At 40.2% G+C, this 25,885-nt stretch overlaps 1 protein-coding gene across 6 annotated transcripts; it reads right to left on the bottom strand.

Annotated features, from left to right (window-relative positions):
- Window positions 1-2,530: 2,530 nt before the first annotated feature.
- Window positions 2,531-25,826, bottom strand: rbm33a (RNA binding motif protein 33a). 6 transcript variants are annotated; one of them, XM_020602265.1, is made up of 19 exons: window positions 25,630-25,826; window positions 24,128-24,206; window positions 23,338-23,386; window positions 22,929-23,002; window positions 22,496-22,796; window positions 20,020-20,190; window positions 19,200-19,368; window positions 18,773-18,990; window positions 16,090-16,396; window positions 14,678-14,739; window positions 11,847-11,976; window positions 10,539-10,882; window positions 9,715-9,966; window positions 9,222-9,524; window positions 8,056-8,802; window positions 6,210-6,386; window positions 5,265-5,444; window positions 4,850-4,938; window positions 2,531-4,673 (listed from the first exon to the last, which is right to left on the bottom strand). In XM_020602265.1, exons 1-19 carry the CDS (start codon window positions 25,646-25,648, stop codon window positions 4,625-4,627), a joined length of 3,720 nt encoding a protein of 1,239 aa, XP_020457921.1. In that variant the 5' UTR covers window positions 25,649-25,826; the 3' UTR covers window positions 2,531-4,624. The 6 variants fall into 6 exon arrangements, with proteins under 6 accessions (XP_020457921.1, XP_020457918.1, XP_020457920.1 ...); XM_020602262.1 differs by having other exon boundaries at window positions 9,192-9,524; window positions 25,630-25,825; XM_020602264.1 differs by having other exon boundaries at window positions 9,192-9,524; window positions 9,715-9,936; window positions 25,630-25,825.
- Between the last annotated feature and the right edge of the window lie 59 nt (window positions 25,827-25,885).

The raw sequence follows: 25,885 nt of genomic DNA, 5'->3' as shown, positions 1-25,885 counted from the left end.
GTCTGAACTACACAAAGTGCCAGCATTCCCAGTTTCACAATAAAAACAAAACCAGTGAGGTTGGGCATGCCAAAAAGTTTATTTTCCTTCCATTTCTGGTATAGAATGTAACAAATTCCATCTCTTGAAAATATTACATTTCTGACAATTCGAACATTTAACAAAATAACAGTTTACAGCACCAGAATGACTGACAGGAAGTTTGGAACATTGACACACAATTACAGTTTCTTCATACGATTATAATAGGTGTGAAACCACGTGACAAGATGCTCTGTCTACAATTTCTGATAAAACTCAGCAGGTTGGATTTTCAGTCATTATTTGGTGCACCATATTATTTGAGATGAAGAAACCACTGTAGTGTCTTTTTCAAAATCCAACCAAACAATGAAAGCCAAGAAGCTGGGATGACCTTTGGTGCAGTGAAAGCCATAAAGTGGCTTTAGAGTTACATGTCTGCTCTGTGAACCCGGCTGTCGTCACAGAGATGGAAACCTCCATCCAAACGGTTAAAAACAACGATAATCCAGGTAGGCCTCCCTGCTTGATACAAAAGCCTCAAGTTCATTCAGTAATAGCAGCATCGAGGTAAAAATGAGTAAATGCAAAGATAAGCAACAGCAAGTAGGGCCCAATACTCTGAACGCAACATCTATTTAGAGAAGGAAGCAAGTTCAAGTAAAGTCTTCATTTCAAGGCTGCAAGCTGCATAGCTGTAAGAAAACCTGAAGTGTTAGGTGAGTGAGTTAAGGCAGAAAAGGTGACAAAGGAGTATCATGGATAAAGCTGGTAACTGGTCTTCCTGCTGTTGAAAATGAATCTTATAGGTCATTCTGATTTGATAAAAAAAGAAAAGAAAAAATCAGATAAATCAAGTGTGTGCTTGTGAGACAAACTGAAATAGTTGCCATCATGCAGTGACAACTTCAAACAGCCCAGTGTGACTACACAAGGAAGTTGGACCATACCAGCGGTTTGGCGTGCTTTCGCTCAACCCATTGGCACCTTTCTCATGAAGAAGGCCTGTTCTTTGAACTAAGCCAAAAACTGCAGATGATCAACTGTATCTCCCTGCTTGTTTAGCACAAATTGAAAACAAGTTGTATTAAATAAACCTGATAAAAATTCTTTGGTTTTGTGTTGTCTAGCAGATTCATTATTTTTTAAACCAAAAGTCTTAAGTGACCTAAAAATGCACCTAATATATTGAGCAACCAGTAACAGTAAAGTGCATCATTATGAAATAAAGAAACAAAAAATAAAGCAACTTTACAAAAAGTGCTTACATGAACAAAGACCAACAACTGCTCTTCATTAGGTAATACATCTAAAAGCTTATTTCTAAAACTGCAAGTAGCACATTATAACCGGTTTGCCAAAACGCGTTAAACCCTTGGTATGGTCCCTGCAGAGATGACTGCCTGCGACACTGCTCTATTGAAGTGGACATGACCTGCAGAAAAAAAAAAGAATGAATTGATTATTTCAGCCAGTCTGCACAACCTCAGCATCCTTCATCCTTGAAATGGACCTGTTAAAAAAAGAAGCAGTTAGTGTTGTGTAGAACCCATCCCAGTCAACAGCAGCCATAATAAAGGTCTCTGAAGAAAGGCCCATAGTCAGACAGATGAGCCTTGCTGAATCAAATATCTAATGAAGATGATGTAATCAATAAATCACACTATAGGAGAGCACCATTTTCCTCAGTAATTACTCTGAGACTTAGAACATGTACTTCTATATGTACGCAACTCTTAAATATTAAGGTACAAATAGATTCAATATAAATCTGTTGTTATCACAAGACCAAATGTCTTATAAACATCACTGACGGGCACCCCCGATACTTTTTCAAATCCACAGGATTTACCATGGCCCAAAACAAAAAGAACAAAACAGAATAAAAATGTCAGTTTAGAACAACTGTAAAACATACAAAAGACTTGAAACCAGACAACCTCAAGTTTTACAGGGAATAAGAAAGAATTTTAAAAGTCTCCAGACAGCCCATTAGTCCCAGTACCTTTCCTGTTTAGAACCAGCTTGTTTTATGGATTCTATCTTATTTCAAGATTAATTAAAGGGAAATACCACTAAATTTATGACACGTTCACTCGTGCATTCAAGGGCACAGTATTTGTGAACATAAACCACGACTTCTTAAGTCTCGGTCTGTGATGTCATCCACATGCACAGCAGGCAATTCATTTTCTGACAGTAAATAAAAGACTTTAAAGAGTTAAACAATTAATATGTTAACGCTGTTTGCTCTAAAGTGAAATACTTCCCAGTGAAGTCATGTAGGGTAGTGTAATAATGAACCTATTCATATGGTGTATTCATGTCATGTCATGTCATGGAGCAGCACATGAGTATAACATCACGGTTAAAATTGCAGGATGACACTCTTGTTTCTGACTATGCAGCAAATGATCTTAATGCCAAAATTCAGTGGCTTTCCTTTTCATCTTTGAAGACGTACTTCGTCACTAATTGTTGTTTTACACTTCTAAAATTATTAAAATTATTACTCAGGAACTGCACTTTAATCCCAAGTTAGCAAATAGTTTTTAAAAGTAAGTGATTTGTTACAAGTTGAGCACCCAGGAAGTGACAGGTTAAATGAAGAAAATGTGGCACAAATAAGAAAGACGTTTCATGTTGAAGGCACCAAACACGTGGACACCACACACAACCACACATCTTTGGACTAAAGTTTGACTGGCTTCACATACCTGCATGATCATGGTATAGTGGCCATGTTTTTATTTTCTTTTTCCCCCCTAAACGTTTTGTTTTATAAACAGAAATCTGGTCCAGTCACTTTTGCCTCTAATTCCAAAACACTTTGAATTATGGCTGGACATGTCGGCATATTCTTACATATAAAACTGTGATACAACATGAGTAAAGGAAAACTCAAAGGAATTATAATAGGATAAACACACAGAGAGAAAGATCTGGTCTACTTATGTACACAATCACCGCACAGATAATGGTTGCCCCCTCACCTTCTTATGTCATATACCTACAATTTATGCTCACAAAACAGACGAAGTTAAAAGTAAAAATAGATAAAAGATGTTCTTTTTCTTTACAAAACTGACAAAATGTTGAGTGAGTCATGGGATTATGGGGAAAGAATGTGAGCTTTACTTGCTGTATTTATCAATGTCTCATGAAATCCAACTGAATGCCAGACATGAAGTTAATAAAATGTTAGCATCCAAAATTTTCTATGATGTGATAGCATTCCTCGAATGAGGGCGAAAGGACCGGACAAAACCCAAGTGTTGCATTAGTGACAGCGGCCTCTACTTATTTACTATTTACCACAGTTTTCTGAAGACATTTTGTAGAAATAATATTTTACTTTAAAGATCACCATATATGACATGTCTACATTATACTAAGGGGAATTCAGCATTTGGGACCACCACTACATTATCAGCTCAGTGTAAAGCCTTTTATTCAAAGTGCTATTCCAGTTACACTATGCAACTCAGTGATAAGGCACCACATTTTAACTGACATTCACCCAGATTCAGACTGATTAATTCAGACTGGAGAAAATAAAATGGATATAATGGCTAAAAACAATTACAGAAATTGGTAAACCCTGAAGAGAACTGCAAGCAATTCTCAGACCTACCAAAAAAAGCTAATTAAATTCCCAACAGGTGTCATCATTAAAAAAAAAACAAAACAAAAAACTATCACACAGACCTTTAAAAACACAGAACCTAAGTCTAACTGCTCCATAAACAGACATACAACTACATATATACACCCAAAAGGGAAGGAAGACTTTTCCAAAATGCATTCCAGCTAACAGTTTGCTTGGTCATTCAACGCTGCCCCTTTGTTGTAAATTTTAAGTCGATATTTTAGCTAACTTCAATGAGGGAGAGGACCTGAACAAGCTGAGATTAAAGCACCACAAAACCTATATAACAATTTCACAACTCCCAACAGCACTGATATCAAATAAAAATGTATTCATGTTGCCAGTTTGGTTCAAATCTCGGCAATGTCCAATGTTAAATCATCACACCAAGCAACATCTGTGCCCTTATGCAAGTTCTCCACTAGGTAGTGCCATTCAGCTGAAGACTGGAGACTCATCTCTACCTGAACACTGACTTGAATTAAGAAGGAAAAAAGCCCCAATAGCGATGCAATGCTGCCATCTACAGAAAGGAAGAAGCACTAATAAGAAAAATCCCACATGGAAAGGCTGGCCACAGCAATCCTCAAACAGCCAAAATATTAATTTTATAGCAAAACAGTTGTCATTATGAATCTTTCTGAGGTGGGGAGCAACCATTATCTTATGATAAGTTCTACTTAGATGTACAAAAAGATTCTCCACAAACCACATCATCGTCAGATTAACTGTCCAGTGTCTCTGCGGTCTCATTTTACTGATGTCTTTGTATTCACTGTTCAAGCATACTGGGCACAACTGATGAGAAATGTTTCTGTGCAGAGACGTTCACTGTGAGTGACCCCAAAGAGCTGAAGACATATTCCTATGCTGAGCTGGAGCTGTGCACAGGATACCACCCCATCAGAAGAAAGTGACTTCCCGTAGCAGGACACGCTGGCTCAAGTGTGCTCTTCATCCATCAATCAGTGACACGTCAATGTGGGATAAATCAATCATATGCCTGTGTGGTAATTGTGATAAAGTTTGAACCAGTGTGTCAGGGGGCTGAGATACTAATTAACAGTTGATTTGTGATTTGAAACTACATTTCAAGACCATACCAAATGACTACTGTACAGTATGTAATAACTGAACTGCCATGCAAATAAGGATGAAGAAAAACAAGCAAGTGATCACCTGTGGAAGCTCATCTGAAAACTTGCTGCATGCTGGGGACAGGTAAATTTGGCAATTGCTTTCCTCTGCTGGGGCATCATTGTGAACATCTGTGATACACAGGAATAGAGAAGTACCCATTTAATAGAACTACATACTCTTCTTATCCACAAGAGGGAGTGAGGGTGGTGAAGGGAAACTGATGAATTCATTCAAGTCCACTACCTACCTAATGACTACAACAGAGGGCGCTATGTGATCACACCAAGAACATTTCATTATTGCCGCCCTGTGGGTGCAAGTTTTTTTATTATGAGCTATGTAGCTTAAATTTACTGCCAGTTTTGCTACTCTTGCTATAAATTGGAATATAGTTAAGTCAAATATAATAATTTACTACACTCGAACATGAAGTTTTAAGGCACATGGCACCTACCTCTATGGGGCCAATGGACCGGAGAAGGTTTTGCAGCTGCATGTTAGTTGTGGATGAAGAGAGGCCCTCTATGGACACAGTGCAGCGCTCTTTCTCTCCACTTCTTTGGCTCGGTCTGGCGGACATCGAACGACCTCGACCCATCTGACCGCTCCCTCTACCTCTACCTGACATGACAACCTAGACCAGCAACAAAGGAGAAATAACCCAAAGGAAGGAATGTACCAAGAATATTTAGGAAACAAATGGATAAAATACAGACACTTTTTTCTGCTTTAAACAGGCATGTTGTTAGTCCTGCATTCATCTGTGTGCAGATGTTTCTCAACAGAAAGACAAATTTAAGAACTGTTTTCCACTCTCAGACACACCTTGCTCTCACATGATTGACTTATGTTTTCAAAAAGAACATCAATGTCAGAACATGATGTACGTGGCATGACAGATCTTCATATGAACTCATAAGTTAGAGGTTTGTTTCTTCAGCTGCAGAGGAGGAAGAGATCCCTAAAAGAGAGGAGGTAGATTTGTGTGTGAGCTTTGGGCAGGGGAGCATAAAGGGAGAGGAGCCATGCAAGCGTTATGGTGGCTGCCTTACCCTGTCAGCATCATGAGTATGGTAACTGTGACAGGAGCCTGGTGGTGACAAGCGTGCAGAAAAGGCCAAGGGACCTTGTGTAGCCCCCCTGTGTTACGTTGCTTTCAGCTTGTCAGTACTGCTGCACCTGGCATACTGTCTTATCACCACTACAGCATGATTGGTATGTTTACGGAATGCCAGGTTAGCGCCAGCGGCACAGGACAACTTTACTCCAGACATTTCAGCTGCTTCTATATTTCAACTGCCATTGCCCCAGAGTCTGTTCTATTCATATATAATCTTTGGGTGAAATAGGCACTGGTGTCCACAGTACAGAAGAAGGCATGCGGTCATTTATGACATACCCTGTTTTGCTGTGGGTTGACCATGCCTCCTTGGCTAGCCTGTGGTGCTGCACCCAGTCCCTGTTGCTGCTGTCCTGGCATGGTAACCTTCCTTTGGATGCCCTGGTTGAGCAGCGATGCCAGCCAGGTGCCTTGTTGCTGCACTGGGGTGCAAGTGGTCTCAGGTCCCTTTCCACTCTGGATGGGAATGATTTAATACCGCAAATAAAATTCCAGCTTTTATCTCAGTTTGCAGGCACCACAAACTTGCTCACATTATGCTTTTAGGCAAAGTGTCAAGTTTCTGGACAAGAGGGGAAAAGGCCATGTGCCAGCACTGGAGCTGGATCCCTATCACACTGGCTGTACAGAATAAAGATCAACCCAACAAGGTGATGGTCTCATTATCAAATAAAGTCACATCTCAACTCTCTTGACATATGGGGAAGAATTGAAGGTCGTCTCTTCCCAACTCTGTGGAGAGATGTGACAGATCAATACGGGGAAAGAAAGGAGGCGATATCTCTGACCTGTCCCAGCTGAGAGTAAATAGATTAATCCCTCCTATAGAAATCACAGCTCCTGATTGCACCCATCAAATGCTAAGCTGCATTACACTGGAACGACAGCAGCTCGATGTGTACCCCATCCCCCTCGCGCCCCTCCTTCTCTCCAGCTTTTGTGTCTTGCGCTGCTTTGTATTATCCCCGATGAAAATATAATTTGCCTCTTATCTGTGTGCCTAAGCCATACAAATACAAATCCTCAAAAGTGGCAACTTTCTTACACAGGTATTATGTTGCTCCCCCTTCAACCAGGAAAGATTAATTACAAGGCTCTTGAATTGGCATTCTTTTGTTGCCTCACACCTGAGAGACGGGTTGATGGAAAATAGTAACTGAGGGATGACAGAGAGGAAGAGAGAAAGTAAGAAAAAAAACAGAGGAAAGGAGATAACATTGTCAAGCTCTCGCTGATGACAGCCGCACAATGAGGACGAGAAAGCACCTAGAGAATCTTCTTTTCACCGTGGCTATAGGCCTTAGCTGTGTCTTTCTGTCTCCATCTCTCTTTCTCCACCTCGTATCACACTCCCCTTTTTTCTCCAAGATGCGGTACATCAGATAACTGTGTACAGGTTTCCATTAATGCACTGACACCCAGTTATCTTCATCTGCAGCCAGCCTGCGATTTTGGCTCTGAAGCTTGATCCTCTGGAGTCGGAAAGCGGCTTATTTCTAATACTATCACATCCCACCAACATGTCTTATCAGTGACAAGTATGAATGTTTAACATGCATGCCTTTGTGGTTTTTCAATAAAGATTAATGTGTAATTAAGGCAACAGCAGGAACTTATCAAGTGAACATAAAATAGCCAGAACTGGTGATTCTGGACTTTGTTGGCGTTACTGTCACTCTTGTTTTACAGTCCCCGAGGCCTCTGTCTTTCAGAATACGCTTGTCCTCTTAAACAAGGATATGAACCTTTAAGAGCAGTGATGAGACGTCCCCAACTCTACAGAAAAATGTCATACTGCTCTCCTAAATGTCTGCAGCCTTACTGTGTTCTAAAGGTGCATAAAAGCATTGAGCCTTAAATACCAGTTCCCAAAGCTTAAGAGAGGAAACTCTTAACAGATCAATTTTACCAAAATGACACAGACATCATTTGTCATTCCCATAGGTTAGATAGCTTTTAGATTACAAAACAGACAGCATGAGGGCATCCAGTGGCATTTAAAACTATTTCATTTTAAAACTGCGCCGTCTCCCCAGTGGGCAAAAATCAGTTGAAGAGGATCAAATAAATGTCGGACCAAAACACAAGAGAAGGTGTCAGAAGAAAAATAAAACCATATGCTCACCGCTCCTGAAAGTTTAACAACTCTGACTTTTTGTGGCACTTGGTGGCCTTCGACACTCTTGGACCGATGCATCACAGTTCTTTTGGCCCCGGGTTTAAGTCCTTGATTCTGAGCCGGGCCAGGGCTCGCTGAAGCAGTTAAAGGTATGTTCTTTTGAGTGGACTGGATCTGACTGCCCAGGATCTGAGTGCCTGGTCTGTTTATGTTCTGCAGAGAACTGCTCCTTCGTTGTTGGAACTGCTGCTGATTTTGTTGGGGTTGCTTCCACTGTTGGTCTGGGCCAGGCCCAGTCTGTTGCTGCTGAGGGCTTCCTTTTACCATCTGCAGGCGTGTCTTGACACTGGTACGTGGCGTAGGGGTCTGAGTTGTGCCACTGGGAGGGATGTGTGTACCTTGATTAGGGTTCTTTAATAATTGATTTAATGATTGTTGTGTTCTCTGTGGAAACGGCTTCTGCTGAAGTGGTTGTAATTGCTGCTGCTGCTGCTGCTGTTTTTGTTCTGGCTGCTGCTCTTCTGCAGGGTGTGGCATCTGCTGATTTTTTTGCTCAGGTTGAATCTGTGCAGGAGCGAGGCCCTGGCTCTGAGTGTTTGTCTGGGAATTGAGTCTTTCCAGTAGCTCCTTTTTTCTGACACCAGCCTGCATCTGCCGCCGCATCTCCTTCCTCTTCAGAATCATCTCCCTCAGACGTTTCTGCTCCTCGATCTTCATACGATACTGCTGCGTCTCCTCATCCTCATCAGGGTCCTGTAGCACAAAACACAAGCTGAAAATATTTCTGCCTGGCTCCATTTACTGGAAGGTGAGCCATGAGCCACTGCCTTATTTGAACCATATTACTCAGGTTAACCCTAAAATGTAATAAAAATCAAAACCCAAGGGAAAAATGCAGTAGCAATGTTCTTTCCAATGGAAAGAGACAGCAGTGGCTGACAACCTTGTTGTTGGACGTTTCTATTAAAAGTCCTCCTTGGCACACTAAAAAGCTCAGCAGGTTAACTCCCGAGAATATTTGAGAAAGCATAATACATGGTTATGAAATAATTTGTGCAAACAAACAAGCCCCATACAAGCTCAATATTTTCCCAGTCTGTTTTTTTTTATTATTTTTTTTCCAAGCATGTTAAAAAGCTGACCTCCGGTGCTGTGCTGGCTGGTGTGCTGACCTCTGGTGCCGTGCTAGTTGGTGTGCTTGGGATTTCCTTGTGAACCACGGCCCTGCCTGCTCCCCCAAGCGACTGATTCTTGGCAACACTTTGGCCTCCTCCTTTGCCACCATCACACTCCGGCTCGGTGTTCTGCCCAGGACGCACCCCCTGTGTTGCCTTGGCAACAGGCCTGATGTTGTTGGCTAGGGAGGAGGGGGTGGTGGCTGGGCGGGCACTGTTCATGTCTGTGTTGCTAGGTGCTACAGGGAGCTCGCGCAAGTTGCTGTTGCGCTGCTGCAATTGCTTGGAAACAGGTGTGTTCTGAAGAAAAGGGCAAAATGTAAACATGTCATGTTGTGTGCATTTAGTTCTATACAGTTTCACCATGCTATGTTTTGTTTATTGAGGAATGATGTTGACAGAATAATACTAAAATGACAGCAATAAATTACAAACCCAGTGCTTTTCATCAGTCTTGGCCTAAAACAGAGTGATTATGTTTGTCTCTCACCAGCCTCTGCCTGTTGGACATGTTGCGCTGCAGGGAGTTCTGAGGGCGGAGTGTCATCAGCCTGGGGGTACCACGCGCATGCTGTTGATGGAAGGGAGTCTGGCTATGGTGCATCATGGGACGAGGCTCATTGAGACTTAGCTGTTGATGATGGGGTAACTCCTGCCGATGGTGTTGCTGCTGCATGGTCTGATGGGATGGCAGTGGGTTGTGATGCGGAAGCTGGGATACAGGAGAGCTGTGCATTAAACCCTGAAATAATCAAAATAGATGATAAAACAGAACCTAATTAATAAGTTGAACCAGAACTGATTACCACACATAATGAAAAATGTTCATGTCAATTTAAAAATTTTAAAACCACAGCAACAGCTCTTATGCATTGTCTTATTGTCAACACTGAATTAGACAATTTCTGCATATGATTAACCTCTAACTGGTGTCCTCATGCATCCACATAGTAGTACTACAATAATGATTTGATCACTAGAGGGAGCTCTTGTCTATGTATGTCTCTTGACCAAATAGTCATGGGTCTTTCCTTAAAGTAGTGAATATGATCCAGCAGTCTAGTCATGCCATTTGCCAAAACTATTTCAATAATCAAGAACAAAGCTGGCAAAAATACATTTACAACACAGAAAGCATATGAATTGTTTGCCTGTTACCAAGAATTGTCACAAATAAGAGAAGATGCTTAAAAAACCTAAATTGCCATATTTACAAGCAAATTCAAGACAGTTGTAGAGGAAATAAAGAAAAAACACATAACTCTTACAAACACAAATACACAGCCATCACCTATATATAAGAAAATTACTTACTCTTATGCGTACCTGCATCCCAAATGGAACCTGCGGAGGGGGGAACAGGTTTCCCTGTTGGCCAAACTGCTGACGGGGGCTCATGAAAGGCCTGGGATGGTTAGACGAGCCACCTTGTTGATTCAAGCCGACCAACCCCTCGTGACCTTGGTGGGGAGGGATGTTGGGTCTTGGGGGTTCTCTTGAAAACAGCCCGACTGGGCTCTGGCCTGGCTGGTTAAAAGTTGGTCCTGATGGGCTAAAGCCCATGTGGCCCTGGCCGGGCAGCTGCTGCTGTTGATGGAGGTTGTTGCTGTGGGGATCAAACATGTGCTGCCCTGGAAAGCGTGCCGACTCTGTGCGATCTGTGACCACATGGGAAAACCCAAACAACAATGAACAGAGATGTTAGGTTCCTTTATAGCCTTATGAGCCAATGTGAACACATCAGTAACTCTCTCTCTACAGTGTATAGTGTTGTTTAAAGGGAAATGGTAAATAACCAATTAATGAACTGTGAATGAAAAATCAATCCATCAATCTAGACTTAACCCATAATATCAAACTAAAAACATGCTTCCTGAAACTGCTGCAAATTTATTAAATATTAAAAAGTTCAAATCAATTCCAAAAGTATTACAACCCTTCATTCAGTACACTGTAGAAGCCCTTTTGGAAGCAATTACAGCTTCAGGTATTCTTAGCTAAGTCTCTATGAGCTTTGTACTCCTGGATTTGAGCAGTTTATCCTATTCTTGCTGGCAGATCCTCTCAAGCTCCATCAGACTGGACGGGAAGTGTCTGTAAACTGCCAGCTTCAGGTCTCTCTACAGATGCTCTATGGGATTTAGGTCTGGGCCTCTCAAGGACACTCAGAGACTTATCCTGAAGACACTCCAGTGTTGTCTTGGCTGTATGGATTATCATGCTGGAAGGTGAACCTTCATCCAAGTCAGGATGCACCTGATCACAATCTGGAATGCCACATCTAAGGGTCTACATAGTCTTGTAAATGAGAGATATGGGTTTTTGATATTTATAAAATTTGCAAACATTTCTAAAAACATATTCACATATCGTCATTACGAGTGGTGTGTAAATTTATAGGAAAAAATGGAAATGTTATCAATTTAAATCGAAATGTGAAAATCAGTAAAGGCTTTGAACATTCTTTGAAGCCACTGTATACAGAAGCATTTAGCATGAGTGTTTCTAATGAAGCAGCACGAGCAAGTTAGCAACATACCATACAGTTATAGTACCAGAGGTGATCCTGAATAGAGAGAGAGAGCTTTTGCAACCTTCATCAAGCCTGGGTGTGGGACTCACCTCCCATAAAGAGCGGCTCTCTGTTCGGGGGGCCTTGAGGTGGCTGGTTCCTATAGGGTTCCATGTGATGAGGTGGCCGATGGGGCTGACCAAAATTACCAGGCAAGTGTTGCTGGAAGTCTCCCGGTCCCTGAGAAAACACAAAAATCATGAATTATAGGCCATTCTGGGACCTCAATAATCAAAAACAAATTAAACTAATGAAAAATGGGACTTTGTTGTGCAGCACTGCATTGGGCAGGGAGCACATATAACTGAAGGGCTCGGGTCATTAAAAAGATGCAGAATCTTGAGTTGTAACCATCAATATGCATGCCAATATTAAAGAAACCCTTCAGCATGAATTCATGAGCAAACCCACATTAATGCATCTTGGGGCTTTGCTGATAAACCTTCTAAAAGCCCTTCTCTAACAAGGAGAGGGTATTTCAGGAGGGGATAAGAGCCCTCATCTTTGTTTCAACCACACCGTATGTTCAACAGCTTTCTAATCATTGCATGCTTGCTACTCACATCTAACTTCCAAGGAAAACTAGATAACAACCCTTTAATCCCTCCTTGGAATTCGAATCCCCCTCATAACTGTCTCCTTTATTCTTTTAAATATCCATCTCTGTTGAAAAATTAACCTGCTATTCAACACGTGGCACTTCAACAAATCGGCTGCTTGCCTCCTCCAAGCCTATTGTAAATTACTTAAGATGCTATCAAGGCTTAATCCATCTTTATTCTGCTCCTGTGTGGCACTATTTAGAGAGGAGAGGTGTTAGAAAGCTAGAAGGCCTGAGTCCCAAAAACTTGCTTAACAGAAAGTTAATCAAAGGGGCTTACAAAGACAAGGGATCACAATAGGGGTACAATCATACTGTTCTAAAAGGTCAGACAGGCAGGTTTGCACAATGAGAACTCTGATGTCCATTTAATACCTCCACAATAACACAGCTCATCCTCTCATTTCTAATCCTTGAAAAACAGGCTGCAGGCTACTCAATATGTAAGTGATGCTAGGACAGTGCTTAGCAGTGCGGGAATAGCTAAGACAAATATAATGGAAAGGGGCCAAACGTCACATATTTAATAGAGAATGGAAATTTCAGTTTAAAGAGATGTTATGTTTCTGGGTTAATGTTAACTTCTTACAGACATTAACAAAACATTACTGTTGGTCATTCTTTGTATACAGGATCTGGGATTGTTCATGAGACTACAAGCCAAGGAGCTGTGGCTGCCATTAACTGCCATCAAGGAAGAATTTAAATGTGCAACAAGAAAAGGGATTTCAAAAAGATACTTACTATTAGAAATAGTTCCTACTGATTACTGAAAGTCACTATTTAAACATATTAATAACAGATTAATATTTCAAAACCAGCTTCTGCCAGCTAAAATTTAATGCAGCAACACTAGAGGCTATGACCCCCCCCCTCTGCTGGTCTTTTAACAATTAAATCTGATGGGATGATAATGTATGATAATCATGAGTAATCAGGTGCCCACTGGTAAATGGATTGTTGCCGGTTGGTATGTCACGTGCATTTCAAATTGTGTCCTTGGCAACAGCAGCCCAAACGCGACTGACAGCTGGGGAATCCTATGTACTATCCAGTTGTCTGCATACCCTTCCAACCCAACCTTCTACTGTCTGACCGGAGTCCAAAAAAAAAAAAAAAACCCCTGCGACCATGCTATCAATATCAAGCATCATTACAGACCTCAGCTAACACAACTGCATGGTACTGACACTGAAGTTTGAAAAAGATAAATATACAGTTTTTCTTTTCTGGCAAGATTGACTCCTTTGTGAAAGTCTGGCTCATATGGCAACAAGGTTCGAAATCCACACGAATGCAATTGGATCCAGCTATTTAGCAAGGCTAATTTGCATAAATCCATATAAAATGCACGCTCCAGGAAGATGTCAGTCAGTACCAGTGCCACCTGATGCCTGGGCATCATTAACAGAAGGACAAAATAACTAAAAGTGCTTTGGCTCACTTGCTGGCAAATCATTTCCTTTGATACAGTAATTACTTTAAAGGCATTCATCACTTTTTGGATGGATTCAAGATTTTTATTTGCCATTTGTGCATAAACAGACAGTCTAGGCATATAGAAATTCTTGTGCAGCTTTCCTTTGGAGTCAGGTAAGGAGTCAAAAGCCGGAAAGAACACTAGGTCTTAAAATAAAAAAAGTTACATAAGGGCGATAAAGTATTAAAACACAATACACAAAAATAAGGTCATAGTATTTCCCACAGTGAACTTCAAACATCACACTTAGTAATGGGTTATGTGCGAGTGAAATAAAGGACCTTTTCTTACAGAAAATCACTGACTTAAGATCTCTTTTTTTCAGACTTGAAATTCAACCTTCAGAATGCATAGTGCAAAAAGGCAAGAGGCTCAACTCAGCCTCATCAAACAACCACTATGTTTCATTAATTCAAATACCGTTCAAAAAGGGTCTTGGTGCCTCTGAGACACAAACGTGTGAAAAGTGAATTTTAACTGGCCATATAGCCTGATTTCACAATTCCATTATGTGCCAAGCTGGCTAGTCTGAGCCCCAGTACATCCATGACGGATTGTTAACTAAGTCCCGCCACTGCAGCCCCAACCTCCAAAATCCTACTGCCTAAACCCTCTATCACGCATTCCCAGTTGTGGAGCCAGACACATATCAATGTTTACAGATTTACTTTAAATGTATTTGGCCAGGCCCGGCAATCTAATTGCTGTAATGATACTGCTTCATAAAAACAAGATGCACAATGGGTGGAGAAGAAGAGCAAGTGAGGTGAAAAAGAGGGAGAGGAGCAGCTGCTACTCACGGGGAACCTCTGAGGACCCACAGCAGGTCTGGGCTGGCTCTGAACAGGAGGCATCAAGGGCACTGCAATGAGAAAGAGAAAGAAAGACATAAAGAACAAGGGGTGGAGGGGGTGGGAAGAGAAAAATGAAAGTGAAGGGCAGTAGGCAAAGAGAGGGTATTACTAGATAGGGAAGAGACCTTCAGACATCTCCATGATAAAGGCTATTCTACAGACATAAATTTTATGTCAGAGTTGCTCCTCACATCTTTACATTGCTGAGCACAAGCTCAAGAAAAGTCAATACATGATACACTTAGCAAAACTCAACAAATAAAAATGAATAAGACATTTACTATTTGACAACAGTTGACATCACAATCAAGGTAAGGTAAGGATTATTGTAAATGTACATCAGTACATTTACAGCTGGAAAACAGAATACATAAACAACTGACACTGATACAAACATCCTTAATCACAACCACAGGCAACCCTGACCTTCCAGCACACTTCATTCTCTGAGCAAACCCCCCCCCCAGTGACACACATGCTAACATGCTTTGCTAACAAAATTTCAATCTTGGCCTGGACAGAGAGGCTTGATAAACCCATCTCAGGGAATGAAATGGTGATGCTGCCAGAAAAAAAGGCAGGATAAGCCCATTACTGGCTGGGAGAGCAATTCACTTGTCATTCAACCAAACACCAAAATGACATTCTAATCTTTCAGGATGGCATGAGGATAACTGCCAACCAAACAGCACCGTGCAACTCAACTGAGCTTCTTGTTGATAATTATGATTTTTATACTCAGACTTTAGATTATAATTCTAAGACAAGTTGTTTTTCAATTAAAAATAGTTGGTGCATTTCTGTTTTCTTGCCAAGTCAACTGCTGGACTTAAATTCTGACAATACAGAAAATGTCAGTATGCTTAACTGGACTACCATATAATAATAATTAAAAAAAATCTAATTTTATTATGAACTACTTTAATACAGATGCACAATTTATTATATGTATACTGTACATTAGCAGCAACTATGGAAAGCATTGTTTATAAATTATGTGCTTGGACATCATCTTTGAATCCATAACGTTCCACAGATATTGACCTTTTCCTTGGTACAGGTTTTCTGCCTTTGCACAGGTTATTCTGTGGTATAAACCCAGTATTTTTATTTGTTGAGACACCTTGTGGACATAATTAGGAGAGCATGTTTGATGCAATACATCTCCATACTAATGCAGGGGTGGCAGACCTGTTGTCAAGTAAAAGGAAACAGCAAAACTACAGCTTTAATACTACGAATTGTGCAGCATTGTTGTGAATCCAGAACAACACTGGAAATTAGAAGAAAATCTTGAATGGAACAGAAGCTATATAAATTCTGGTAATAAGAAGCTGGGTGATTGTGGATTGACCTACCCTGTACAGAGGATGACATAGGCCCTCTAAAATGGGGGTTAATATAGATGTGTCTGGGTTGTGGAGGCTGCTCCTGATGATGCTGGGGGAAGTTGGGTGGAGGGGAGCCCATCATCCGAGCTGGCGAATCCATTTGGGGCCGCAATGGCAGGGAGCGGTGAGACATGTGTGGAGGGATGAGGGGCTGAAGGGGCTGCTGGGGCAGTGGACGCCCGTGTTCTTGGAAGGAAAGAGGTCCTCTTGCATGCGAAGAGTGGTGCTGCTGAGACTGCAACTGGTGCTGATGGGGAGGAGGCATTCGAGATGACTGGAAAGAGATACAAAAATGGAAAGGACCTGAACCAAAAACGTGTCAAAACATTTTTTTTCTGGGAAGATCTTGATATCTGTATTTGCAGCCATGCAAAGACAATAAGTCAACTGAACAATATGACTGAAGATGGTAATCTCAAGTAATTTAGCAATCTCCCCTGAAAATTAAAATTACATGCAACACAAAACTGAAGGCAATTTTGGTAGAATCACAAGTAAGCTACAGTCAGAAAGATGACCAACATCAAAAGTCATGCTATCTGTGAGCACTGAAATTTATCAACCTGGGACGCACCAACATGTACAGTATGTTGTTGGAACAATAATTATACAGTTGTGATGTTTCAAGTGGGTCCTTGATAATTGCCCAGTCTGTTTTAACTACCAAACATGCCATTGACCAAATTACACAAACAGTCAAACACTCCAGTACTTCAGTATCTTGTAAACGGTACAAGTTCATTAACAGCAGTCAGCAGACTGTACATGTTGTTGGCGTGTAGTCCATCTGCCCTTAAATTTTCATTTCCGGTTTCCAGTGCTGATGTTTTGTTATATATCTTAAAGCCCATTGCTATTAAATAATACAATCTCAACTAATAAAAAGCCAGAGTGAAATGTTATAAAGCCTCGAGAAGAACTGCTTTAACAAAAATGCACACTGGTATTTAGTTATTTACAGTATGAGCAGTTATGAGAGGCCAGATTGAGATGGTTTGGACATGTGCAGAGGAGGGATAGTGGTTATATTGGTAGAAGGATGTTGGAGATGGAGCTGCCAGGCAAGAGGTCAAGAGGAAGGCCAAAGAGGAGATATATGGATGTGCTAAAAGAGGACATGAAGTTAACTGGTGTGAGAGTAGAGGATGCCGAGGATAGAGTTAGGTGGAAACGGATGATTCGCTGTGGCGACCCCTAACGGGAACAGCCGAAAGAAGAAGAAGACAGTATGAGCAGTTATTGATATACAGCTAAATGTGCCAAACGTTGGGTAAGCATTCCTATGGAACACCAGTATTCAGAATGAGCTTTATTGGCTAAGTGTGTTGGACACACATGGAATTTGACTCTGGTACAGTAGCTCTCAATGTGCATGTACAATGCTCTTCTCTAAAGCAACAAGTAAACAAGATAAGACTGACAGAACAACAAAAAAGAATGTATATTAGGAAAATAAAAAGTACTGTACTAAAAAAAAAATAAATAAAAAAAACATTGAATGTTAAAGTTATTCTACCAGATCCCTTTTCAGCTGCTAGAGGGTCTAGGTGTGACTAAAAAACAAACAAAAAAAAGCAACAGCCAAGTAATACTCACCTTTGAAAGTAAAGTATCTACCTAACTGGTCCACTAAGCTAATTAGATTGCTAATCAGCATGCCACTGCCTCTGTCCCCTACTAAACCTACCAAAAACTTAGCTTGCATGCTAGCAGCATACCTAGTGTGCTGCCTGAACCACCAAAACAATTTCCATCTTGTACCAGTGACAGCAATGACAACTGAGCTCAGCTAATCCTCTTCTTGCTACCTCTTCCTATCAAACAACACACCATAGACTTAAGGTTCAAGGATAGGTTTGGGGTTTTTCAAGTCAGTCTGAAAACAATACTGATGTTCCTACATGTATGTGAGAAGAGGTCTTAGTCACTAACTTTTCCTACTCTCTGCTGAGGATTCTGATGCTTTCCACCTAGAATATAACTATATTGTAAGAAAGCGGGGACAAAAACAGCCCCTCTCCTATGCAAAAATGCACCCCAAAGATTAACCGAGGTTCTAAATGAAGCATCAGCTGTCCCACTATGCTAATTTGAGTTGGAATCTTTCAAAGTTGCAGTCTAATTAAGACAAATGTCCCTCTTTTGTTCCCCAAAAAGAAGTTCTTTGCTGAGCTGCTGCAGAGCAAACCCAAATATGACCAGTGACACAGGAGACCCAGGTGTTTTGATTATTTCATGCATTAAAGACTATCGCTTAGGACGCCTCTACATATTAAGTACAAAGATACCCTGCCTCATTAAGTGTCACTAATACAAGAAGGTATACATCTCTTGTTTTGAAACACTACATCCCCACCTCAGGACTACTGTTTACACAGAGCAATTATCAATCCACAGGCTAGGCCAGCAACAGCTGCCATTTAGTGTGAATGAGGCCTGGCTTTGCAGACCCCTGACATTCATACACAGCTCCTAACCTGTATTCACTCCAAGTTCTTGATCCACAACTAATGCAATGAACATTGTGTGAGTTTGAGTACAGCCTGCTGTTTTGCCAGAGCAGTAGTAGTAGTAGAAGGAGCAGAACCAAATAAGAGCAGAGCATCTGTGTAGCTATACAGATTAACCCTTTAATGTTGTAATAGTTTACCTGCATGCCCATGTTTCCCATCAGGGGAAGCCTCTGCTCATTCATTCGTCCTCTGTGTCCTCCTCTAAAATCTGCCATTCCAAAGCCTGGGAAGCCTCCTCTTCCTCTGTTGCCTCGTCCTCCGCCTCCTCGACCCTGGCCCATGAAACGGTTTTGTCTCTTCTGCCGTTCTTGCTCCTCAAACTCCTTCAGGTCTTGCTTGGCTTTGTCTGACAGTTCTAATTATAGAAGAAAAACAGGAAAATGAAGCACCTGTACAATAATCATCTGGGGAAAATATAAACTTGGAGAAAAGACAGGTTTAAGTCCATAGTAATGTAAATTAGTTACAGTGTAAAAGGAAAGATTCAAAACCACAAAATATCTGAAAATTCACTCTGGTTACTGGTGAATCAAGGACCAATTATCCCAGGCAGGAAACACCTACCTAGTGTTTCAGGAATATTCCTCCTTTTAATGCTTGCATCAACTGGCCGCATGACAACACCATCCTTTCTCTCGGATTTGAACCGGATGCGACCAGACTCTTCATCTTCCTCATCCTCCTCATCCGATTCCTCCTTTGTTTCTTTTTCAGGGGTAGCTGCATTTTCAACCTGAAAACAGTTTCAGAAATGATAAACTAAGGTAAACAGGTTTTTTTGCACAATTGTGTGTAAATTGGGATTAGTAGTGACACACTTCACTTGTTTGTGTTCAATTTCATCAGGGTTTGCAGTACATCAAAACCTCCTCTCTGATACTGCTACAATTTTGACAATCATCAGTTTAAGTCATTTTTAAGCAATGATACAAAAATAATCTACTTTTAGCCTCCAAAATTTATGTTCTCTGGTTTTCTTAGCCTTCTAAAATATTAAACCCATTATCTTGCGACTGAAGAGGACAGAACATGACATCTTAAGATTTAGGTAATTATGACAGAATTTCTTTGGAATTTTCTACAAGTAATTAGTTAATCAAGACAGTTTAATGATAACTAAAATAACTACTACAATAGTTAACATTTAACTATGAATATCTATTTTCAATCATTTCATATAAATTTTTATAAAAATGACCACATTACCTCTTTAAATCTCGACTTAAAATTTACATTAAAAATAAAATTACACTTTGATGAAGGGTTAAAAAGGTATTGTTAGTTATTTGTGCAATGTGTTGTTTCAACAGGTGATTCTGAAATTATACAAGCAAATTATAGCAAAAAACAAAAGTAAGATACTGTATGGAAGGTCTTAGCTTACCTCCTTTGTGTCAAAGACCTGAGCGCTCTCTGCAGTCTCTTCCTCCTCCTCCTCCTGCTCCTCCTCCTCCTCCTCTTCTTCTTGCTGCTGCTCTTCTCCTTCTGCCTCCTCCTGATGAACACCATGTTCATCCAGAGGTTCATCATCATAGTAATTGTAATCGTCTTCATTCTTTAAAGACCACATGGATAATATGTATTGATTAGTTAAAGTGATAACAATGCTCCAAAAAAAAAAAAAAGATCAGCAATGGCTGACAGAAGATCTTTGTGTTTCTATTTCATCCATTTCTAGCAATAGTGTCATGATATAGGGCAAACATATACACATATAAGGAACACATGGATACAAACATACATAAGGGATACATGGATAAGTCTGACTTGCATTGAAATGCAAATTTTACAAAATGTGGAAGTAAGGTTTTAATACATATTTGAATGACTAAATAAAAGCAAAAGAGCTTAATGAACATATATTTTAGTACTTAGTAGTGAGACAGAACTAAAAATTTGAAGAAAAAAAAAAATCCTAATATGAAGCCAAATATTAAAATGTTATGGAGATGATTTTTGGGAGACACCATATAACCCCCCCTCCCAACTCAAATTACCATAACAGTGGGAGCAAGGCTTCATTACTATTCCTGACAGCATTTGAAATTCAATGAGATGTAAATGTTTGACATGATACACAGAAATGCTGGCAGAGATAAAAACACTCATCCTTGCTTCAGTGATGGTGAAAATATCATTGACTGACTCCTTGCAAATCACTGGCCGCACTGTAAATTCACAACCCCATGTCATAAACACGGTACAGATGCAAACCTTCTAGGAGATGACAAATGATTTTTTTTTTTTTTTTTGCTAAAAGCATTTCAGTTCAAGATGCAATCACTTCATATAATCTCAACTACACATCTCAGTGATTTCAGAAAACCAACTGGTATAGGAGTTGCTAGTGATTCAAACATCCTATCTGTATAAAGCCACCTACAGACTGAGATTTCAGTATTCTTCTAAGTTTACTGCAAGTCACTCTGCAACATAAACTTTGATACGACATCACACTGATGGATATGGATATGACAACACCAACTGAATCATAGGCTACAAAGCAACTCAATATACAGAACAAAACATCATCGGCATGAGTAACTCATCTGTGCAGATATAGTTGTAAACAATGAAGCCAGTGTTGTGTTGATTGGTGCATCATTCCAAGGTGCATTTCCTATTGGTTGGTTAGCAGGCATAGGTTGTAGTAGCAGATACTGTACATTGTGAGATGATCATTCTAAATTTCTGACATTTCAGAATTTTGTCCCAGGCCACAAGACTGTCACTGGCCATCTTTGATGCTTTCTCTTAGTGCAACATAGAACCACCATTCTGGAGTCACATTTGGCCATACGTTATCTGGGAAAGCCCAAAATCACACAGTGTATACCAGCCTTGACACCCTCTGGTAAAAATTTATTGCTAAATAAGTATAATAACACAGTGGTGTTTGGTGTTCCATACACCAGCACATATTAATGCAGAAAAAAAATGTTCTTTAAATCAGATGGATGAACAGGCTGCCCCAAGGGAACACAACAGCTTAATCCTCTAAACTGTTACACATAGTACTTATTGAATATCAGGGTGTGCAAAATGTCACGATCAAGCAGTTTAGTGACCTTGTAAACAGTTATTTGTATTACACATCCATACCTGCAGACATTTCCCAAAATCCTAAACAGGCATTCATTTCTTGTGTACACTTTTCACAAGAAGGTCAACATCTTATCTTTGTTTAGAGAAAGGCGGTAGGCTAATATATCTCTGTCAGGTGCCAAACACCATTACGCCTTGGTAAATGGACCACAGAGAAAATTTGCACATGGATCTGGTCTTATCTTTGATCCTCTTAGTCTTGGCTAAGAGGGAAGGGAAACGAATAAAAGGGAAACCAGCATCAATCATTAGAAAACTGTATGGGGTGTCCTCAGGAAGGTCAATAATCTTTTCACCTGCATGAGACTTTATCAGATCCAGTCTAAGGCCAGAGATAAAAGCCCCCCACATTAACCTCTGCCGATTGGCAGCACCTCTCAACACAAAGCAGATTCTTACTCTTCCAAAAACACAGAGTCCAAGGTCACAATGGCACAGAGATTCGGAGGTGACAACAGAGTACTACCTCACGCCAAACAAGCTGTCAACACAAACTTTGTCAGCAATATGGAGAAATTAACTGGCAGGGAGTGATAATGGATCTAATCCATGCCTGCCCAAAAACGCCAACCTACATCTCCTTCGCCTGAATAGATTTTCAATCCTGACCGTCCTCTTACTGAGACAAGAAAACTGACATTATCTCTTGGATACAATAGAGTTAGACAGAAAAGGGTGTGGGAGGATGTGCCTGTGTGTGTTTGTGTGTGCATCCACAGGCTTTTACGTGTGAGTAAGCAAATGTGAGGACTCACTTGAAATTCACCATCTATGGTCTCATTGATTTGGATGTCTAACACTTCATCCTGGCAGCCATCTTCACACTCAGCTAGCTCTCCAGTGTAATCCATTTGGTCTTCAGGCATCCCTGCGTTGTCATCCTGGCTGTATTCCTCTACATACCTCTCTTCCCCATCTTGCTGGTACCCCGCCTCTACATCCCCTTCTTCACAGCCCTCTGCACCCAGGTTCACAACATCATCTGTGTAGTTTGGTTCCTGCTCGTCAAAGGATGTGGCCGAGTTGTACGGGGCATTGAAGCTCACATCCTGACCACTAAGAATAAACAAAATATTACAGTTTCCAGAAAAGAGACATTAAATATATTGGGAAAAAATGTAAAAACAGGAGATGAAACTCATCAGCTTTACAATGAAAACAAACTTCAACATGATGCATTCAGCTTACCTCATATTTACATCCTCATCATCACTTTGTAGGAGGTCATCATTCAGCTCTTCATCTGACACTTCTGATGGATTCTGAAATATAAACAGAGGAATATGTAGAAATTGTCCTCTACTCTTTGTATGTATGAGGCACTGGGGCATGTGGTGAAGGCAATCTGGGCAGGTTAACACTGTTGTTTTTGCCTACTAAACTTCCTCCTGGTTCACATTAACAGTTCCCCCCCGTGGAGGAGCCACCTGTCACAAGTGCACTGCTCACTTCTATTTTCTAAATGCTCTAACCAGTGTTTTGGATGCATTTTCTATTTCCTGCTTGTAAGAGGAGAAACCGTACTAACAAGTCTAGTGCTTTACTGGTGTCTAGAATAAAATGAAAGTGTGAAATTCAAAAATATGTTTTATCTCACCTTTTTAGTTGACAGCCAATCCTCTTCTAACAAATCTTCTTCCAAATCACTTTGAGAAAACCCAACCAATAACAGGTTATCAGAGTCAGGTAAGAGATAATAGTACAGACAGTGTTAAGTGTGTTTTTTGATAAATTATGAACCATAAAAAACAACTATCCAAGCTGTGATTTTGAATTTTATTAAAGTGTTTTTATGGGGGCTGAAAAAAATATGAATAACTTAACTAAGTCAATAAAATTATTTAAAAAATGCATTGTTACATAACTGAAAACATTTTAAAAATTTGATGTATAGATGCATGTTTTTAGTGGCACATGAAAAACAAAAATCAATTTCAATTTAACAATGAGAATCACAGGAAACCACAAACATATGACAAAAATACAAACATTTGCTTTCCCAGATGAAAATGCAAATAAAACATTAAAATGACTTAGTCCATTGATTATCATACTAAAATGGAACACACTAACAGCAATCAACAACTTCAACAATTACTTAAAATCCTGAAAAAGCATAAAAGATATTACAACACAGAGTACAACTATAAAAGTCTTTTAAACTTTCTACAGTTCAAACTATCTGTAGCAGCATGTTTGCAAGAGCAGAATGCTTTTGAAAAGTGAGTAGGTTTCAGCAGAGTCAGATCTTCCCTGTAAGTTGTAAATTGGTTAAATTTTGAATTAACATTTTAGTGATACCTCACAGGGGAATATATTCAGCCTTATTGTATACTTAACAGTACAGGACTGTTCCTATAGATGTGAGAACACAAAGGATAATTTACCTCTCTAGATCATCTTGTCCACCCCTCCGTCTGCGGAAACGCTCAGCACCAGGTTTGTCATATTCATCGAAGTCATAATCTGCAACAAAGGCACCTGTGCTTACAGATTAGCCCCAGATCAGTTGATTATATTATAATAATAAACATATGCTTAGGTTGACATCATTCTATCCTTCTGAAAGCAACTATTGTAAATGCACATTCCCCTTGTGCACCCTGAATCAGCAACTTGTGAATTTCAGATGGTTTAATTTATCAATTTGGGGGGATTTTCACAATTCGTCCAATTATGTCACAAATTCCTCCTCCGTCTTCAGCCTCAGTCTACAGTGCAGTAGTAGGTGATAAAGAATCCTGTAGTCTGGTTACATAACTTAATGACTTGTTTGCACAGCTACTATACTTGTTTTCATGCGTCATTAAACTTGACCCAGATTGGCTGGTCTCCCTTTTGTAACATCATGTCCAATTTATTTTTTATGAGGTGGGCCTATTTACAAAAATCTCTATTCAAAGCTCTTTCATCACTTTTCTGCACAGTGATTCACGGAGACTGATAACAAGAAACCATGTCAACAAAATTAATTACTTGATTCATGGCACAATTTGAACAAATTAAAACAGGCAAATACATTTTTACAACAGACATGACATTTTACAAAAACCATATTACAGATTTTAATGGTCAAGTTTTTATCTAAAAGTGGCAGAACATTTCAGTCCCTGCACTTGAATCTCTCAAGTCTCTCCAGACTTATTCTGACATAACAGGGTGATAAAGCTGCCTCGTTATAAAAATGTCAGGATATGCATTTTTCTGTTGCATCAATGCCAAAGACAAAACCCATGTCTGGTCAACAGCACTCAGCATCCCACAGTTCAATTTTTGCACTAGTCAGTTGGTCTGAATCGAGGTTAGCTAGCCCCGATTAGCAGTGTTGACATAGAATAGTGTTAATATGGCAAACAAAACGACAGCATTACTGTAGATCTATTGTTCAAATCTCACACGTTTTGCTACAAGTACCAGCTAACTAGTTCAGCTGCTAACGATCTTAGCAAACGCAGGGGCTAAACACATAAATATTGCGAATACTTACATATATTACATACAAATATTAGAGGATAACGTTAGCCCACAACTTAGCCCGTTATTACTTCATTAAACTTCTAAGCAATGCGACAATTTAAACGTAACACGTATGTATAAACCAGCGTGATAAATGTCGCTTATCACGCAGCGCTAGCTACACTCTAGCTAGCTAGCTCCCAAGCTAATGCTACTGTTTGTTTGAACCTATTCATGCTTACAACCTACGCTGTTCGTCACCGATGTTTGTTTAGGGTGAATCTAATTTAACTAACCATAGTCGGGACTAAATATGTGGCCTACAGTCAATGGAGCAGTATTTTAAACTGATGTTAACAGCAGCTAGTCATATTAGCACTACGTAGGTATCTTAGCATTATCCAAATAACATAAGCCGCAGATGTTAACTCACCCTCATCGTTGGCTGACATGGTGCACAGCGCTTTGAGTATAAAGTCTGAGCATAAAAGTGACGATTACATTGAATACCTATTGTTTCGCCTCTAAAGCGGCACAAAACAGTAAACTAGCCAGAGACCAGCTTCTATACGGCAATAATTCCTGTTCGCGACCAGAATTCAAACATGGCAGCGATAAGGTGGTGCGATGATGCATTATGGGCCACCTCGTCCGCTAGGACAAGTTAGATTCCCTATGCTCGGGAAACA

Source organism: Monopterus albus, unplaced genomic scaffold (assembly GCF_001952655.1).
Source record: "Monopterus albus unplaced genomic scaffold, M_albus_1.0 scaffold55.1, whole genome shotgun sequence".
In the NCBI taxonomy this organism is placed as follows: Eukaryota; Metazoa; Chordata; class Actinopteri; order Synbranchiformes; family Synbranchidae; genus Monopterus; species Monopterus albus.
Note: the sequence above shows the minus strand (reverse complement) of the source record. Positions and strands in the feature narration are given on the sequence as shown.